A 20,043-nucleotide genomic window follows, 5' to 3' on the forward strand; every position below is an offset into this window, starting at 1 on the left:
GGTGTGTGTCTGTAGGTCTAGTCTGTAGACCTGGTCTGTAGGTGTGCGTCTGTAGGTGTGCGTCTGGCATTGTGTCCCCTCCACTCACTCCACGATGGTCTCGCGGTCGGTGATGTCCCCCAGCACCATGCGCTGGATGATGCCGCTGTGCTCCTCCTCTGACAGGCTCTTGTGGGAGACCAGCGGCGTGTTGAACTTGGTGGCGGGGGAGGGGTCCACGCCCTGCAGCCACGCGTGGCCCTCGATCTCGTCCAGGGACGCCCGCCCCTTGGGGTCCCTCTGGAGCATGCGGTCGATCAGGCTGTGGACACAGAGGGACACGTTGAATGGACTGCATTTATTTGCTTTACTATAGAGTGGCGAAGTCACGCCCCTTCCGGCAGAGCCCATGGGACCTATGAGATCGAAAAGTATGAATGGGTTTCAAGGGAGAGAAAAAGTCATCATCTTCTGGTCCCAGTCTTTATATGCCCCGGATTACACACATGTTGTTTGTCGATTTAAATGATAATTTTTCATGTCAAGAGCAGAGCGATCACCATGTCTGTACCGGAGTTAGTGCAGGGGGTCGACGTATATCATTCGCGTCGAGAACAGCGAAGAGCTGTAGTTCATCAATTTTTTTTTTTTTTCTTTGCATGAAAAATCGTCGGGTGCAGTTAGGGTGAGGTGCCTTGCTCAGGGACACCTCGACACTCAGCTAGCCGGGGATCGAACTAGCAACCCTTCGGTTACCAGCAGACCCGCTCTACCTCCTGAGCTACTGCCAATCCCCGCGCTGGGGGATGAGTTACAGGGATATGGAGAGAGGGATCAGTGCATTTAAGGTCCACACACGTCCATGAGAGTCCACATTCAGTTTGTATTGCCTTCAAAATAAAAGGGTTTTAAAAGGATTTCAGTTAAGTTGAGCGGAGGATGTGTAATCAGTGATAGTCACAGCTCGGCTTTAGCGCCTCAAAATGACTCAGACAGAAAAAGGTTTCAAACACTCAGATCATGGTGTAATGGGATTAGGAAGGGAAGGAGATATGCGGGCTGCATTGAATGATTATTCAAAGAAAATATATAAGCTGCAGCTCCAACCACCTTAAAGCAGACCCTCTGACCCAAAATGTAAGTCTATATAGATGGTTCATTTGTCTTGGAAGCATCGTTTAGAATAAGATAACACTAATTTTAGTTGACACTCATGCTAGTGTTTGGACAAGACTGGATGTGAGTTGATGGTGTGGTTGTGTAAGCCCATACTGAGCTCAAAAATAGAACCCATCACAGGCCATTGGCCAATATAGCTATGTATGCAAATATTGTAACCTCACCGCGAGCTGGAAGGATAGTGGTGCTTGCAATTTGAGAAGAATGCCGCAAAGCCATTATAGAACAATTTTCTGGAGGAAAAACCTTTTAAGGTACCATGCAGGCATAATTAGCCACACATGCAGGATGTCAAATCCCAAATTTATTCAGTTATTTTTGGCTGCCTGAACGGCGGCAAATTAAGTGCCAGGGCAAGAGTTGAGATAAAAACTGAAAACGGCATATTGCCTTTGAGGCATTTCTTGCTGTCTGAGTCGGGGGCCAACTTTTGCCAAGGCTCCACAAGATCAGTCCACCGTTACATAATCAGGCAATCTGGACCTGGGAACTTTGTGAGTTGAAAATATTTTTTTTTTTAAAAGGCATTGAATTCCTGACAAACAATTGCACCAAGGGCATTATATTACGACATTCAAACTATCCACGAATCACTATGGCGTGGGGACAAATAAAAACTCTAACAAACACAGTACATTTCTGCTAACAATGTTGCCCCGCCTAGGTGAATTATCTTAATCCCCCAGGAGTTAAGAGATAAACCATAGTCCATCAGTCAGTCAATCAGCCAGTCAATCCAGTCTGGTCCAGTCCAGTCAGTCATCCGGGGGATTTGAGGGAGTAGCCGGGCCGAGGCACTACCAGCATGACAGCAGCACTGGCTGGGCGGGGGGTTGACAAAGTCCCTCCTCAGCAGGCAGCAGCAGAACAGGCCCGTCTATCTGAGCCCTGCCGGCCCGCTGATAAGAGCTGGGCCCTGGCGTGTCCGCTCAGCTATCTAAAGGGAATGGGCTTCCACGCATTGCACTGCATTTAAATTCACTCTCCGTGCCTCTCTATTGTTATGCGTAATAATTCACATCCCACCCCCCCCCCCCCCCCCTCCCTCAGCCCCGCTGCTTACATAGGGTTGCGTATAAGCAACCCGCCGTATTTATAGTTCAATAAGAACTGGCCCCGCATCTGTCATTTCGTGGCTTATCCTTGAGCCGCAGGAGAGTTGACGCGCAACGGTACGACAAAGAGGTCAACACACTGAGTAATGTGTGGGTGAGTTATGAGTGAGTGTGAGTGAGTTGTGAGTGTGTGTGTGAGTGTATGCGCACAATTTCACACAGGGCAACAGATGCACCTTAGCATCGTACCGACACGGTTTACTGTAAGCCCGATAACAAACGCAAGAAAGATAAATTATGTGGTCTGCAAATAGTAATAATAATTATCGTTATATTTTTGCGGCGATTCCAAATAGGGCGGCAATTATCAGACTCCCAACAGTTCCAAGCGTTGCGTGGGGGTTCCAATAAACCAAAACATGAATTACCTGAAGGACAGCTCCTCAATGTACAACCATAGAGGGAGAGCGCTAGAGAGAGAGCTACAAAGTGGGAGAGAGGAGAAGGGAGAGGAGAGAGAGAAGAGAGAGACGGAGAGAGAGTGCTCGAGAGAGAGCTACAAGGGGGGAGAGAGGAGAAGAGAGAGGAGAGAGAGAGAAGAGGGAGAGACAGAGAGAGACGAGGGAGAGACAGTGACGAGAGAGAGAGAGACAGAGAGAGAGAGAAGCGAGAGAGCGAGAGACGAGTCAGAGATAGAGAGAGACATTGAGTGAGTTAGTGAGTGAGTGACGAGAGAGAGATGAGCGAGACAGAGACAGAGACAGAGACAGAGAGAGAGAGAGAGAGAGAGAGTGAAGTGTGAATTGTGCGTGTGTTTACAATTGTTTGTGTGCACTCTGCGGCGGTACAGTAATGACAGGAAGTGAGCCTAGGAACACTGTGTTCCACGCTCACCGCCTTGGCCTCACATCTATTGGCCCGTGTGAACGCCACCCGCACGCCACACTGCTCAGGGAGAGAGGGAAGGGGGAGAAAGGCAGAGAAAGGGGGAGAAAAGAGACCATAATAGAGCGCTGGTTGGGGGGGGGGGGGGGGGGGGGGTGTTGGCGTGTGTGTTTTTGTATGGATTCCAAGAATAATCCTTAATTATCATATAAATGGCAGAAAAAAACCACAACGCTCAGAATAATAACAGGAAGGCGAATGGGTTCAGTGCTATAAAAGAAAAAGAAAAGAAAAGAAAAATAAGTAATATATTTTTTTGCAGAGCGTAAATGTAATTTACAACTCTCACCTCACACGGTGAGGGAGCCTGAGTAGTGATGGATAATGTGGGCTAATGTGAATCCACTGGTGCCTAGGCAACTGGAGCCCGCACTCTCAGGAAACTTAGTTGTTATTTATAATCCCCGTTCCTCATTCATTCTAGCACACAAATAACATGGAAATGAAAACAGCCCCAACTCCTCCTGTTGGTGCTGCTGCTTTATATTCCCTTTAGGTCCCAAGATGCTCCTCTATGGGCCGCCCAGTCTCCCCAGGGCCGAGGGGGAGAGCAGCCTTTTCCTTACCCTTTCTCACAGGCGCTGCGGAACACAGAGAAAAGTCGACCAACGGCCCTTGGGCCAATTAACACAAAAGACAAGCCTAGCGAGGCCTTCCAGATTGCTTCCAAGTCTGTTTCATTTCAGGCCAAAAGCAATCAAAATCGCCGTTTGCCACGTCAAGTCGCTTATTATTAGATTTAAATGCCGTTAAATGGCCAAATATGTGACATTGCTTTGGGTAGTACACCTAAGCCAAACTAGCAGATAGAATTTATGATAGAGACAGACCTGGAATGAAGGCTGGCCTCAGTTAAGCTGGCTAGTATAATCAAGTGAAAGATTAAAGTTAGAGTCCCGACTTTGCACAGGTTAAGGTGAAAGAATGGAAGGAAAGCAGTACATGTCCATATGTAAATCCCCGATGTAAATCTCTGAATGGTTGCATTAGCCGTTTATGGTGGTGCCAGTTTCCCTGCATTTCAGGGGTTTCGTGTGGTTTTAAATAAAATGCTTCAAGTACTCGAGTCTCGACCAATCAAAAGTGTTTAGCTGCAAGGCCCACCCCTAAGTTCCCGGGAAAGGGACCTTTTGAGAGGTGTCCCTAGAACTATATTTAGACCATCGTTCCTGCAGAGTTCCCCCAAAGGTTCCTAGTTCCTAGTTTCTGCGGTATAGTTTAACAAAATGTTGAAGATTTGTTTACAGTAGGTTGTAAGTACACTACAACATAATTGATTTATGTATTTTGATTACATTCATTTAAATTATATCTATTCCACAATATTTATTCAAAAGTATATTCAAATATTAGATATTACTGAATTGAAATTAATTTTACATAAATTTTTTAATAGTTTAAGGCAGCTGAATTATGAAGATAAGTTTAATAAAAACATGATGTTTCCAAAATCTAGTTTAATAATCGTAATCTCAATATTGACCAAAATAATCGCGATTATGATTTACGCGTAATAAAGCATATTAGAGCCCATAATAGATAGTTGAACGCAATAGAGGCCTACTCTATCCTCATCAAAAAAAGCAGCCTAGCAAATAAATGGATAGAGATAAAACATGAGACCATGTAGCCCACAAAGCAGCTACCAAGCTACAGGCATTGAGCCATTACCATCTCTCACACACACTAACACCTTTAGTCCTGGAACAGTGTTCATCCTTCAGTCAGTTCATTAGGCGGAGACGCAGCTCATCTGACAGACGATACTTGGATAGCGCAAGCAGCATCAGTGTGGTGGTGGTACGAACACTCAGGGTGCTTGGAGGCGAAACAGGTGTAGCCCAGGAATCCTTCTCAACAATTACACTGGCGCCTATTTTGACGGGGAGTGACAAGGACTCACTGACGTTGAGACCAAACACCTTTTCCCACCCCTGCAGTCAAACTAATCAGATTGCTTACAGCTGTCCCCTGCTTAGCCATCCAATCGCGTCAGATGTAGCCGCCAAAAGCGAGAGGAGATAAGTGTCTATTTCCTGCGCCTAAAAATAGCCACACATGCGGCAGGATTGTAAGCATAAAGAACACGCCATATGCCGCATTTCAAGTCCAATGGTGCCGAGGTTCACAATGACTCTCGGCGAAACACAGTACGAAAACCTGGACAGACCTGATGGACTGAAAAATACGGATTGCCGTCAACACTTCTCTCTTTTAGGTAGAAAATTGCTTTTCTTTGAAAGCAGCCAGCACAATGTCCCTACCACCCCTATTACATAGAGTTCACAGACTCGCTCTTAATCTGCGGCCAAGATGGAACGCTGGAGTGTTGTTGGAGGAGCCCAACACTGCCATTTGCCTGGTCCATTTTTTTACCAAAATGTAATGAGGCCGGGAACCAGAACTCCATAATCCACCAATCCGGTCAGTGGAGTGTTCAGATTAGTGTCGGCCATTACATGTAATCCAGAGAAGAAAGATAGAGCTTTAAAACAGCCAACCCATTAACAAATTCTAAATTCACTTTTATCTACTCTAGTCCGGGAAAGCGTCTCGTCGATTGGTGCCAGGAAGCAAGGATTTACGTTGATTTAGTTGAACAAACTATCGCGAGTAAAGCACGTGTTCTGTACAACAAGCATGTTATCGGTGGACAAAACTATCTACGATAAGGGTGTGGCTCCAGCTTGGGCCAAGGGGCTTGCTTGCATGCTGCCCAAACAAACACAAACATTGCATCATGGTACCGCACACATTGGCGGTCGATGGGTGTTGTTGGATGCAGTAGTTTTGCAGTAGAATTGCCATCGGCCAACCATCTATAGTTGGGTGTCTATGTTTCTTGAGGAAGTGTGCAACATTCTAAAAGGAAGCCTGTTACACCACATTCCAATCTCAACTAAATGTCTTCATATTTACAAAAACAATGTATTTAGTGTTGTAATTTTAAAGCAGACAAATCTTTATGTGAAGCGGCAGTCCAGGTTTCTGTATGTTCTAGTGAGCAGGTATTCTTGTGGAATCTCTCTTGTATATAACCAAGCACACCATCACTTATCCCTCGTAGAAATTTGTTAAAAATTACTGGCACCTCAAATCCCTCTAGGAATTTATTTTTTAATCTGCACACTTGGGCCAAAATGCAACTTTTGATGCAAGCACAAGAGTCTCTAGATTCTTAAATTATTGTAAACCCAGTTTAACTGTTAACGAAGCGGAGGTTGTTTTAAGGATTGTCAAACACGGTTACAAGCCGGACCGGGGGAAGGCACTAGCATGCTAAATATTAGCACTGGAGCCATGGAAACTACCTGACAGCAGTGGCAATCAAGAGTGAACTAAACAACAGTGACATCAACAACAGAGTGGGTTTCTATGTGCATGTTTCTGTGTGCTTGTGTATGTGTAAGGCAAAGAGAGAAAGTGTGCGTGTATGTGTACGTGAGAGAGAAAGTGTGCGTGTGTGTGTGTACGTGAGAGAGAAAGAGTGTGTGTGTGTGTGTGTGTGTGTGTGTGTGTGTGTGTGTGTGTGTGTGTGTGTGTGTGTGTGTGTGTGTGTGTGTGTGTGTGTGTGTGTGTGTGTGTGTGTGTGTGTGTGTGTGTGTGAGACTTACTCTTCACATGCGTTTGAAACGTGGGCAGGTACAGTGTATTTACAGTCCATGATCATGGTTAGGGTCTCACTGTCGTTGGCCTCTTGGAAGGGCGGCTGGCCACACACCAACATGAACAGGATCACCCCCAGACTCCATATGTCTGAAGCGAGAGGGACAGAGAGCAAACAGGATTTGGTCAGGTTGTGGTTCATTCAATTAACCTCACTTTAGGAGCCATTCGTTACATGTGCGAGCGTGACATGTAAAGAGATGCCAACAGATAAAAATAAATAAAAAGGACAGCCTGAAAATGCTTTGCCAAGTAAATAAACCTTAATGTGAAGGTGATTGTTATCACTTCTAATTTATGGGTACTAAACCTACAGGGATGAAAGAACCTGTAAGAAACACGTAAAAACTGTGCTTAAGTGCTTGATGGATTAGAAGTAGAGCGAGAGCTTACACAGAGACATAAACAATATATCCTCACTACAAATACACTGCCATAGCTCCCCAGAGCTATGGCAGAACTATACTCCCCAGAACTATACTCTATAGCTTAGAGTATAGTTGTGCTTTTCTTGACAGATGAGAGTGGAGGGCTAACAGCAGGGACATTTAGAGGATGTTTCAGAAATCCTCTAGAAGCCAGACAGGAAGTGGACCAATTCCAGGAACAACATGGTTATGGGGAGAGAAAAGGAGAATACCAGAGAGCGAAAGAGTGACTGAGTGTTGGAGAGAGAGAGAAGTCTTTGCGCTTATGCATTAGGATGTGGGCGGCAGTTAGCAAAATGCCAATTTATTTATGTCTCGGGACAACTTTGCCGATCCTGTTTAGGCAGATTTGCTGCTTCACATGTGGAGAATCTGTGCACAGCGACGGCTCAGGACGGGGCGTGCACGACGCCTTTGTGCACGTGGGAAAATGAGGGCAAACTGCCGGAGTGCGTCTGTACCGCTTTCTTTACTGTACAGTTAAAACCACAACAAAAACGGCATGGGGCGCCCGCTAGTTCGGCGGGTAGAGCGTGTGCCATTTAAGGCTCAGTACTGATCGCAGCAACCCAGGTTTGATTCCCGCCTCTGGTGCTTTGCTTCATGCCCTCCCCTCTATCTCCCGTACATTCCTGTCTTACTCACACGATAATGAAGCTTATAAAAATATACTGTGTACTGTTGCATTCACACGCTTTCTGTTTCCCGTGAAAAGCTGTCAGCATGTGGAAGCACTGGCCCATGTAGATGCCAAACAAACCAAATGCAGGACACCTACACGCAGACCCACACCCCCACAGGTACCAGGACTAAATACAGAAGGGTGAGAAACATCCTGCAGCATGCAGCTTGGAGAGTCAACACAAGCCCGGCTGATACTCCTGCTTGCAGACACAAACAAAGGTTTTCCGTCAGACTGTTAAGTAGCCATACAGGGTCAATAAAGGATATCTAAAGATCACATTAAAACACTAGAAGCGCCAGAAGCACTAACAACTTTTGACTGCCCGGTCTGAACCACATTCTGTTGTAGTGACACCAAGAGGCCACTGGATGGTTCAACTGCTGCAACAGTCTCCGGTCGCCTCACCCTCTTGACAGATTTATAGTTTTAGTATTGAGTATAATGCCTGAGCTTGATTCGATTTTTGTTTTCACTGTTCACATATTGCTATAAGAAACACACAATATAGAACAAAGGAAAATATACTTTGGGTTTTGCTTCAAATTGTCAAATCTTGTCAGAAAGCACACAGGAAAAGTGTGGCCTTATTATTTGCAGTTCTCAACAACTTAGTTGGGTTTGGGCAACACAACTAGGTAAAGGGGTAAGGGTAAGGCAGAAAGCCCTTTCTGGCTAGGGTTAGCCCACCAACCACACCAAAAAAATGTAACGTTACCATTTCAGGAAGCCCAGAGTAATGCCCAAGCACACACTGGCACTGAAACCCTGAGAAAGAAAAGCATTCTACTGCTGATAAGGGATCCTTGAGCAGATCAGAAAGATCAACCGATTCTGCTTAAGAACTTTTCCCTGCTACTTTAAATTACTATAACATTACGTTGTTTACTCTTATGTCTTATTATAAGTCGTTTGCGATGCATACTGGAGTACAAGGTAAACTGCGGCCTTGCAGCTACAGCGGGGTTCATGTGTACAGCTTTTGAACCTGAATGTAACGCATAAACATATTCAGGAGATGGCTTGAGCAGGCAATGCTGAGACATGACCCAAGATTCATACAAGAATGATTTATATTTACTTGCGGTCAAACAGAGCCCCCCCCCCCCCACCCCCCCACCCCCTCCCCTCAAGGCTTTCCTAGTGTGGAGGCATCCAACACTCCCTCCTCACCTCATCAGTGCAATAGAAACACAGGGCTCGTTCAGTCTGATGGGGCAGAGGGAGACATCTGCATCACTCTCGTTAAATATTGGCAGCTCTGTGCCTAATTATACAGAGGAGCATTTTAGGCAAATTTCTAATTAAGCTAATGCCCTCAAACACTTTATACGATTGGCAAAGGAACACTTGGTAGTGTGCAAATAATTTTTTGCCGGATAGGCGGAAAATCCAAAGAAAACTTGACTATCGCAATAAATAGCGATGGTGATGTGATCTTTCATTACTTCATTATTTTCGATCGGTAGCCCCAGGCATCTGAGCACATTTAGCCTGGGGAAAGAAGGCTAATAAAAAACAGTTATTCAATGTCTGGTAACAGCGATGTCTGTAGAATTGTACTAAGCCCAGGAACAGGGTGAAACATGATTTTGAGGAGCTGGTTTTAAAAAGTAGGACTACCCTAGGGCGACTTAACATAACTAAAATGATATACATTATATATAATAATATTGAGATGTAATTTGGCAATCACTTCTAATTCTAACTTTTAAGACTGATAAAACTAAGCAGGGCGATGGCGTGTGTTTGAAAGCCCCTTCAGCTATGAAGGAATAGGAGCTGGCAGTCTTGCGGAGACTTGATCCTCATTATAATTATATATATTATTTTTTGTGTGACACGTCAGCATAACTCTCCCATCCATAAACCACAAGCCATGTCTTTGGCCTTGACGCGAGTTCTCCAAACTCCCTAATGAACTGGAAAACATTTGGAGGCAGATGGCTACCGTAACATTCATTTATACAACCGCTTGGTGTGTGAGACACCAGCAGCTGAATTACCAAAGGGGTTTGACTCTATTAATCTTGCTTTTCCCATCGCTCCCCATTTAAAATACAGAGGAAAATCTTGGCTGGTTGGAAACAGGGTTGTCTCCCGCAGTAAAAAACATCAGCATTAGCCTGCAAGCCTGGTGTCTGTGCTAGCATTGGGTCTGCATTAGCAGGCTAGCCTGGTATCTGTGCTAGCATTGGGTATGCATTAGCAGGTGAGCCTGGTGTCTGTGCTAGCATTGGGTCTGCATTAGCAGGCTAGCCTGGTGTCTGTGCTAGCATTGGGTATGCATTAGCAGGTGAGCCTGGTGTCTACGCTAGCCTTGGGTCTGCATTAGCAGGTTAGCCTGGTATCTGCGCTAGCCTTGGGTCTGTATTAGCAGGTTAGCCTGGTGTCTGCGCTAGCCTTGGGTCTGCATTAGCGGGTTAGCCTGGTGTCTGCCCTCGCCTACTTTTCCATCTTAGACCAGGCTTCTCAACACAAGTGCATCTTTCATCCTGTCTGATATGATCCCCGCAGCCTTCAGAGATGCCGTGCTGGTGGAAAGAAAGTATACACTTTCTTTAATGTCTGTGGATGAACCATTAGCTCATGGCCACTAAAGCAAACGCGAGTTCACGTTAGAATGGAAAATAAACATGAAGGAACGCTGCCGAGGCCCCAAGGACAGTGTTCTCATTACATTGACATTGGATCAGAGTTTCTTTCATGTTTTGGTGTGACAGCGAGGTGGCTCTTAGAGTGCACTGCAAGGCTCCCAGCAGCCCCAAATGGAAATGCAATGAAAACACTCATCCACGGCGATAAAAAAAAAACACTGCATGTCAGCATGAAGGGTAATGGGTTATTTTGATCCGTGGCATCAAAGGCGTTACTATGACAGCCCTCTGAAATACATGCTGGCACTCCGATAGCAATTGAGAGTGCCAGCATGTTGGTCCAACACCAAGTCTTTGGATTGGAAAGGAACAGGGTCCAGCACATTACGCTCCACATCTGCTTCATTTTAGTGGAGCTCCGTAGCCCTAAACTGGCGGCCTCACTCCTCAGCTTCTGCTGCTGTAACTCCGACAGGGCTCAATGCAGAGAAAGGTCAGCGGCGACATCATTGTAGTTGCACACCGTGTACCAATCAGCCCTCTGCCATGCCTCGACAAATGCAGGATCATTTGAGAAGCCGTTGCTGTGATGAGGAAGGTCTGTGCCAAGCCAGTGCGTGTGTTGGTGTGTGTGTGTGTGATTTGAAGTTGTGGCTTCCCAGAGCCAGAAGGAACTCTATATGCTCCTGTCGCTTGGGTTGGTGCATTACAAGGTTGAAAAGTCGCTGTGTGATTGAGCGATTGCATTCCCACATTGTAAAAGGTACTGTCCAAAGTACACACCAGCACCAACTGATGTAGCTCCGATAAGCAGCCGGGTGTTGAACGGACTTGGCCACTTTTAAAATGTTTGGTTTTAAAATATGGACAATTTACAGCCTAGACGATGTTGAACAGAGTAGCTTCCATGCGGTAACGCAACATATGCTTTAGTGACTATGCTTCTCTTGATCCGATCTGTCATTATTGATTTGTAATCATGAGGCAGCATCCACCCACAGCCAAACTACTAAAAGCTCTCCATCTGCCAAGACCATACTGGGGAGGTAAATGCAATTGATCCAGCACAAGATTTTGAACAAAGACTTTCTTTGAACCTGCTAAGAACCATTTACTGGCTGCAGAAAATTAATTGCTGAATCTGGGTGGTTTAGTTCAACATGAGTCAAACGCATTTAAGTTGATTTACATATTGCATTTGTATACGCAACCGGTTTGAAACTCTTAGATTTCTACCTCTCTTGCGGACGAAAGTATCAAGAGATGCTTTCATCTGGACAGCTGGCTGCATGTTAAGGATGTACTAGTTTACCTATAGCAATGCTGTTCATCGCACAGGCTATAGGCCGACATAATGACAATAAGAGAACATCATGATGACTATATGCTCTGTAAGGTGACCTTGGGTGTCTTGAAAGGCGCCTCTAAATGAAATGTATTATTATTATTATTATTATTATTATCACTACTGCGAAGCATTGGGATAGCCAATATTTTAGCCAATATTTAGATAAAAATAAAACACATGTTATATAATTTGATGGAAGATGTATATCTAGGTGTATTCAAAGCTGTAGAATCGTGTATATATTGTATAATATTGGTAATGGAAAAGTTAACTGGATTGATAAGATGGAGAAAATGCAGAAAGACAAAATCATGGTTCATCAGAAAAAAGCCATCTTCATTATAGCCCGAGCCAATCTATTAATTCTCCAAATAAACTATTTCCTCCGCCCTGGGACTGGTCGCATGATCAACTCCTACACGGCTACAATATGCCCCCATCCTTTACTGATTTGTTAGGAAACAGCTAATGACTTTCTCCTTCTCCAGCCAGATAATTAAGGAAAAGTGTATTCAACACACACACACACACACACACACACACACACACACACACACACACACACACACACACACACACACACACACACACACACACACACACACACACACACACACACACACACACACACACACACACCTCCCCCTCTATGTTCTCATTTTAGTAAAAGAGAACATTAACTCATGGGTGAGGCGGACAAGGACACACCTAGCGACGTCATTTGTGGACAGGCTCATATGCCGGGCGACAGCAGCTGAGCATAGGCTCAGCCAAGCCCAATAAGGTTAACTAAATACTTGAAATGCATCAGAAAAAAAGAAAAAAACAGCACTTAACGTTTTCATCAGATCCCTTAAAATAGTAAACTATACTTTTTCCTTAAATTACAAAAACACAAATATAAATACAAATACAATCGTATCCAGTAGGCAGTTTGGTATCTGTTGCACGTGAACCACAATGACGTTCACCAGAGATCCCTGACACCAATGACTCGGAAACCTTTTGTCACGGTTAAAATTAACTCCCTTCCCTCGGTTAGGCCGAAGCCATCTCAAGTGGGCCGACACAACACTGTTGCTTCAAAGTCGTGCCATGTAACTCGACGCAAGCCTTTAATGAACAACCCAAAACAATATTCTTTGTCCAACCGGTACGCTCTCTCAACACCACAAACAAACACATTGAGGCACACGCATTGCATACCAACAAAGGATTCAGGGAGAACCGAATGATTGCTGTGTGCTTTCATTGTGACAATGCTCTGGTGGGTGGTCCCGGTGTCTCTTCTTCCTCGCAGAAAGGCCGACATCCCACACGCAATCTGACGTTATGTTGATTGCCTGCAGTGTGTGCGTGTGTAGTATTGTAACTTGCGTGCATGCCAATCATGACTAACCAAAAGGAAAACATCTTGCCTTCATCTATTCGCTCTAAGTAACGTGTACGTATTAAAGGACAAGCACACTGACATACACAGTCTAGTTAGTGGCTGAGCAGTCCAGAGCAACTGCAGAAGCATTCTCGGTTGGTTCACAGAAATACAACCATAGATATGTTTCCTAGAAGCTTATGCACTACCCAGTATGCTTCCTGCCTGCTGGAGATAGATGCAGTAGGCCAGGATCCATAGCAGAGTAACCTTATTATTACTCACATAGGGGTACTGTCACGTCTCTCGCATTCTACACATTGACTATTCAAATATTGTACTGGAAACCTCAAAAGTAATCGTCTGGGCTTATTAAACAACAGGAAATCTGTGTTCACATTAGGCCTTGGTCAATTAACAAGGGAAAAAAAAATCGGTCACCGGTGGTTAAAACATCAATGACTGAAAAGATTAATCATATCGTTTGCGATGTAAACAGTTTGGGCTACAGAAAACAATGATTTGTGTATCCTAATCAGATTTGATTCAAAATGTATATTCCAAACACGCGTGCATTCTCTTCCTCCAAACAGAGGTTGACAAAAAACTATCGTCCATTGCTGCAGTGAATCATTTGTATAAGATGCGGGCAATGTGTTCACTGGAGAAGCATGTTGACCGTCAGGTGTGACTGCATTCCTCCCTCTCCACTCTGATTATAAGCCTTAACTAGATGATAGGCGGCATGTCTCAACAGAGTCACTGCGTTATCTAACGAAGCTATGTTGCAGTTGTTGGTTTTGTTGCGACTAGGCAAAAGCAAGGCAGAAACTCCCATGAGGAATCGCAAAGTAAAGTTCAGCTGGTTTATAGACATTGTTGTTTCATATAAATTCTGCAGACTCTTTGCAATGCTTCAGTATTGCTCAAATATTTTCAGCGAAAGTAAATGTGAAAGTAAAAGTAAATTGTGGTCTTTCAATACAACCTACATGTAATGCAACTAGAACTAATGCATTGGGAGATGTTGTAGTGTGTTTTGCTCAAAAGGTTATAATTTAAAGCAGTGGGGAACATTTTAATCAAAGAAAGATGTTACAGTATTTTTCTGTAGTCATTGAGTTTCAATATTGTTTTGCACTGGCATGATACAAGTAGGCATAAAGCTCACTCAAGAGAGACTGAATGTTCCCTCTTAAATGGATATTTACACATCAATCAGGAGTGTAACCTAACCAGCAACTTTTGGTTCAACATGAGCTGGCATTCATTTGTTATTAATGAATAACACAGGGTGGCATAACATGGCACGTCGTGATACGGGGGGGAGGGGGGTATTACCGCAGGGCAATGGCATCCAGTGGAGTCAGCCTGGTTTCGGTTATCGACTCGTCCTCCAATTTTTTTGATATTGTTTTCCTATTTTCTGTTGTTTTCCATGATCATTCAGGCCTGCATGCATGCACGCACTTACATGTGTAGGGCCCTATGAAATCCGTTTTATTTTTTTCCAAATTCCGTTTTATTTTTTTCCAAATTCTGTTTGTTCCGTTTTAATTTTCATGAATTCCGTTTTTACCCTTAAAGCTATTAAAATCATCAGAACGAGTGTCAAATAAGTGCGAACAAATACAATTTAATCAGATAGAAGACTTCATTTATTAAAACATCACAACATTGCACTGTTTTTAGTGCTTCAAATAAAAACATGACATAAATATTAAAGTACTTATAAACTCTTTTTTTATAAACTCAAATTGTTGTTTGAAGGGGCGTGCCCTGGCTACGACGTTCATTGTTTTTTATATGGATTTTGGACTTCAAGTGGTCATCGCACGTATCTTTGCGTTTCCAATCAATAGTATGTTGACATATTCTACAAAACAGCTGATCACCTGAGTGATAGAAGTGTTTTGGATATTGTTCGGCTCTGAATTTGGGGTTAGAACCGAATTACGGGCGCTTCAACTTCTTCTTCGGCTTCTTGTTAGGAGCGGGACCTATTGTTTGCGTGGTGGACCGGGGATTTTTTTTTAACATTGTTGTGGGAGTGACTGCTAAACATTCAGTGACGTTAATGTCACCTGTGTTGTTTCCCTTTTCCCTCGAAACTGAATTTCACCCAAATAATGGCGAATTCCGCTGCATTCCGCTGCATATTGTAAATTTGACGTGTGATGTGCCTTGTCCCTGTTACATGTTATATGTGCTGAAGAACAGGAACCTGCTGGAAATCAGTTATTTTACTAAGACAGGCCCGTTTAAAATTGTAACTTTGTTACTTTTAATTCCGTTTTTATTGTCCGATTCCGTGATTCCATCCGCGTTTTCGTTATCGCAAACCATCAGTTCACAAACACCTTAAAGACCAGCATTTAAGCAGAATTAATAGCGGCGCATAGATCAAAATGCATGAGCAGGCACGCAGAATGCTGAAGTGTTGTTTTTAAAACCAAATGTGCACAGACCTCTTTTCTTAACACTAATTAACCTGCATCCTTTCAGCACTCAGAAATAACAGGCCTTGTTATGCGCAGTAGACATGTGAGTAGTGGGGGCAATAGTGTCTGACAGCTGAAGGGCCAGCCAAGATCTCTTACCTGTCACGCACAGACACAGCGACTGCTGCTCAAACCACTGCTGTCCTCAGCCAGTGACAGACGTCAAGGAAACGCTGTTCATTACTGGAGAGGAAAGCAAACCGTGGATTTAAATGAGGTATATCTCTATTCTCTACATGCAAGCACACGTTCATGTATTGGGATAGAGTGTCTATGTGCAGCGAACAGAGACCTAACAGACAGACACATCAAAGTTTGATATAACACTAGTCGGTTAAAATAACGACTTTGGTTGGCATGGTAGGGGGGGTTTGCTATTCTACCGCCCACAGCAGCACTCTAGTATGCCCGAGCGGGCCTACGCCCTAGTTGTCTGATTTTTTGTCAGAGGTGCTTCAGAAACCCATCACAGTTCACCAGGCCACCCAACGTTTGAACCTGAAAATAATTGATCCAGCTGGTGTATAAGGATTCAATGTCCGAGAGAAAAGATATCCACAAACAGATAACAATGCCAATATGTATTCCGCAGCATTGAGTGTCTTGTATTATGCAATTAACCTTTTACTATGTGCAAAACATCCCTCAATGCACCTCAAAGTATAGCACAATGAACCAAATCGGAATGCAATCGTTTCCTATTTATGAGCGACAGGCCAATGTAGAGAGAAAACGCTAAATCTGTGATTGTTAACATCTGTGATACATTACAAATTGTGTTATGATGAACCTCAGCCAATGAAGAGCTTTAATTTAGTTCAGAACAAGCACACTGCGGAGGCCAAAGAAAACTATGAAGTCCCCCACTCTCTGTTATCCATAGAGCAGAACTACAATGACAGCTTTGATCTGTAAGCGAAGGCGGGCGTTGAAGTGGAGAATTGTTCTCCTTTTAAAAATTCTAAAAATGGTAATTGTGGTACTGGAGCATATTGTGCCCTCACTCCCACACCCGGATCCCCGCACACACACACTCATGCACCGCCCTGTCATCCAGCGAGTGACATGAAGAGTAACAGATGTTGAGAGTGGTTCTGGCACCAGAGAGCACCCAGGGAGCACTGATGCAGACGGCACCGCCTCACCGATCAGGGAGAGCGAGGGAAGGATGGGTGGGTGAGAGGGAGGGGACGGATGAGAGAGAGATGTGAAAGAGGGGAGGGATGCAACAGAGAGATGTGAGGGAAGGACTGCCACAGAGAGAGAAAAGGAAACGGGCGATTCGGAAAGAGGACCTGGGGAATCACGGGAGTTCCATGTGACTGCAGACAGCAAAGCACGGACAGGCAGCACTGCTGAATATGACACCCCAGGCCCTTCCGGCTGCCTCTCTGTAAACGGAGGCAGGGAGGACCCCTTCCCCTCCCTCAACTGCTCCCAGATTGGTGATGACAACCATAGGCAAAGCTGGAGAGTGTAATAACAACCTGTCTTGCAGATTTGTACCAGGGCACCACAGAGGAGAAGAGGCAGTGACGGTGTAGGGAGGTAGGGAGGTAGTAGTGGAGTAGGGACGGGTTGCATTGAGTGGTACCGAGCAGCACAGCGCAGCACATAGTGGTGCGATTAGTACACGCAAACCAAATAGGGAAATTACAGCAGAGAATTAATAATAGACCCACCCCTCTTCCCCTGTACACATAATTAAAGCAGCTGCACGATGCAAGCCACGGAAGAAGAAAACCAGTGCCAGTACTATCTATCTGATGATGGACGACTCGTTGGAAAGTGGGATATGGAGGAGCAGGGAGGATTTTTAACCTCGGTGAGGACCACTTACCAAGACTTTATTATCAACCGTGGTAAACACGCGCACAAAATGTGATCCGCGCCCGCTCTCCTCGTAAAACCACTGCTTGTTTTGTTCCCGTATTATAAATGTCTATTTAAGCCCGGCACCCCCTCGAGAGGGAAATTGTCTTATGTAAGCCCCCTTGGGATCAAGTGACAGAACCCAAGAGATCCAATGCACTGCATCCATATAAACCGGGGTGAGCCGTAGGACAGAGATCATACACTTGGCGCCAAAGACTGGGTTTATACCGACGACGAGGATTGTAAAACAAACCGTTCTTGGCAGTTGACGGTTGATCAACGAAAGATACGGCATAACTCCCTAATCAACACAGAGGAGATGACACAATATCAAGATAAGGCTATCCTTCATGATGCAACTCCCTAATCATCACCATCTCAACACAAAGGAGATAAAACGATAAAGAGAAGGCTAACCTTCATGATAAAATGACTCCTGATTTCTATTGATATGGCATTTTTGCTTCACATAGGTGCCACATGATAGACCTCTGAAGGAGTATTTATTGGTTTTGTATTTTAAACAGAGGTCCATCAAATCTGTTGGAATATAAATGTCAAATTCAACTATTCTCTGAAAAGAGACCTCACCAAAAATAAAAAATCAATCAGCTGGTGTTTGGTTTTTTATGGCTCCAAATATAGGCTTTATATCGTGGGAAATGAAGAACTAACAACAATTGTATTTAGATTTGTATGTAGAGCTTGTAGATTAACAAGTCTCTGTGCATGTGCACGCACGAGGCAGATGGAGACAGAGATTCAGAGAAGACCCACCACAAGGGACCACAGGCACACTACCAGCATCTCACACCTGGTTCACTTACGCGCGCTGCATCCGTTTCCATGGCAACCCTTCCAGCCTGTCTCGAATTAGCGAATTAAACCTGCCTCTGCCAACCCCGCTGGCAAAACACACACATGCACACATGCGCGCACACACACAGATGTCAATATATTGTTATTTTCCGACACACAAAGACAGAGCAACACCAGCCAACGTTTTGACATTTAGGCAATCATGAAGGTTGTTGCATCTATAGATGTAAAATAAATGCTCAAATGTACATTCATTTAAAAATCACTAAAAGCAATTTATGTTAGCAGTCCTTCCTTATGCCCAGCATCTAGTTGTTGGATTGGTTTCATAGGCATGCCATGCATGCATGACATTGGATTTCGAATCCACCACTTTAAAATAAGGAATGTAGCATCTCACGGCATAATCAAAAAGGTGGATCTGCTGGGACACATCAAATGATACTTGGGTCCAGGTATTATAATTAATCGTCGCTATGAAGAACATTTCTTCAATTTAATTACCAGTGTCAGATTGTCATGCATCGTTATAACAACCAGCATAAATAATTAAGTCTTCCACCAATAAGAATCAGGCAAATTGAAATATGACAATCCCAATCTTGATCCTAATGTTTTTCTACAGAGAGATTTTGTTCCAATTTTAAACAGAAATTCCTATCACGCTTCCCAAAAGCGGCACAATTAGACTACCTAATCTTAACCACTGTGGAGCAACTATCTATAAAGAAAACACATTTTAAGTCCAATGACATTCTTACTGCAACCAATGTTGTTTTACTCACAAACAACCAACATTGAGGTAAGGAGAAACATTATCAATAAAAAAACGTTAAGGTCTATCGTTAAGGCATTGATAATTCATTGGTCGCCCAAGAAACCAACTTCATCATCTTTGCATGACCTAGAGGTGAAGCAACCTGTCAACCAGCATTCAACCAGTCGCCCAACCCCGTCAGCAACATGAAAAGAAGGCCAGCCAGGGGGAACGGCATTGGGGTGTAGGGGAGGGAGTTATTTCACACAATGGCACAAGTTTTCATTTCTCACAGATCAATTGAAAGGATGATTATAAACGTAATCCCACTTTCACTCCCTCAAGCGTACCGTGCTGGCGGACCTTTCTTTGCACTGGGAACAGAGTGCAGCCGCCCAGCTGTCTGTGATTACAAATGAGCACTGGGTGATAATTCAACAATGTTGATTACTTTCATTAGAATTGTATCGAAAGCAAAATTAATGACTCTACAGGATCATTTATTTGGTGGCGTTGCCTTTACGTTGCCTTTACGTTTTTGTCCCATAAGAAATATAATAAATTCCGAAACCTAGTATGTTGGATGTGCCAACACCATTACTATTAATAAATGGTAGAGCTCCTTGGACTATTTACTTACTAATCCTATACATTATGATGATAACAGTAACACAATATTATATAAATCGTAACTTTCAGCACAAAAGTAAATAGATGACTGCACACAGGCCCATTTGCAGAACAGCCAATCTACTGGGACACCCATTAAGACTATCGAGACTGGGCCAAAACCGGCCGTTTCTGCAGGTAGGAGGTTTTTACGAGTCCCTGTGAGTCACA

At 44.1% G+C, this 20,043-nt stretch overlaps 1 protein-coding gene across 2 annotated transcripts in view; it reads right to left on the bottom strand.

The window, feature by feature from the left end:
* LOC132467764 (SNF-related serine/threonine-protein kinase-like) overlaps window positions 1-20,043 on the bottom strand; it is a 45,386-nt gene that overhangs the window by 14,407 nt on the left and 10,936 nt on the right. For both annotated transcript variants that reach the window (XM_060065310.1, XM_060065311.1), the window contains exons 3-4: window positions 6,773-6,914; window positions 89-301 (exon numbers count right to left, since the gene is read on the bottom strand). In XM_060065310.1, the coding sequence (XP_059921293.1) occupies window positions 89-301; window positions 6,773-6,914 (355 nt within the window). The remainder of the gene's footprint in view (window positions 1-88; window positions 302-6,772; window positions 6,915-20,043) is intronic.

Source organism: Gadus macrocephalus, chromosome 11 (assembly GCF_031168955.1).
Source record: "Gadus macrocephalus chromosome 11, ASM3116895v1".
NCBI classification, from domain to species: Eukaryota; Metazoa; Chordata; class Actinopteri; order Gadiformes; family Gadidae; genus Gadus; species Gadus macrocephalus.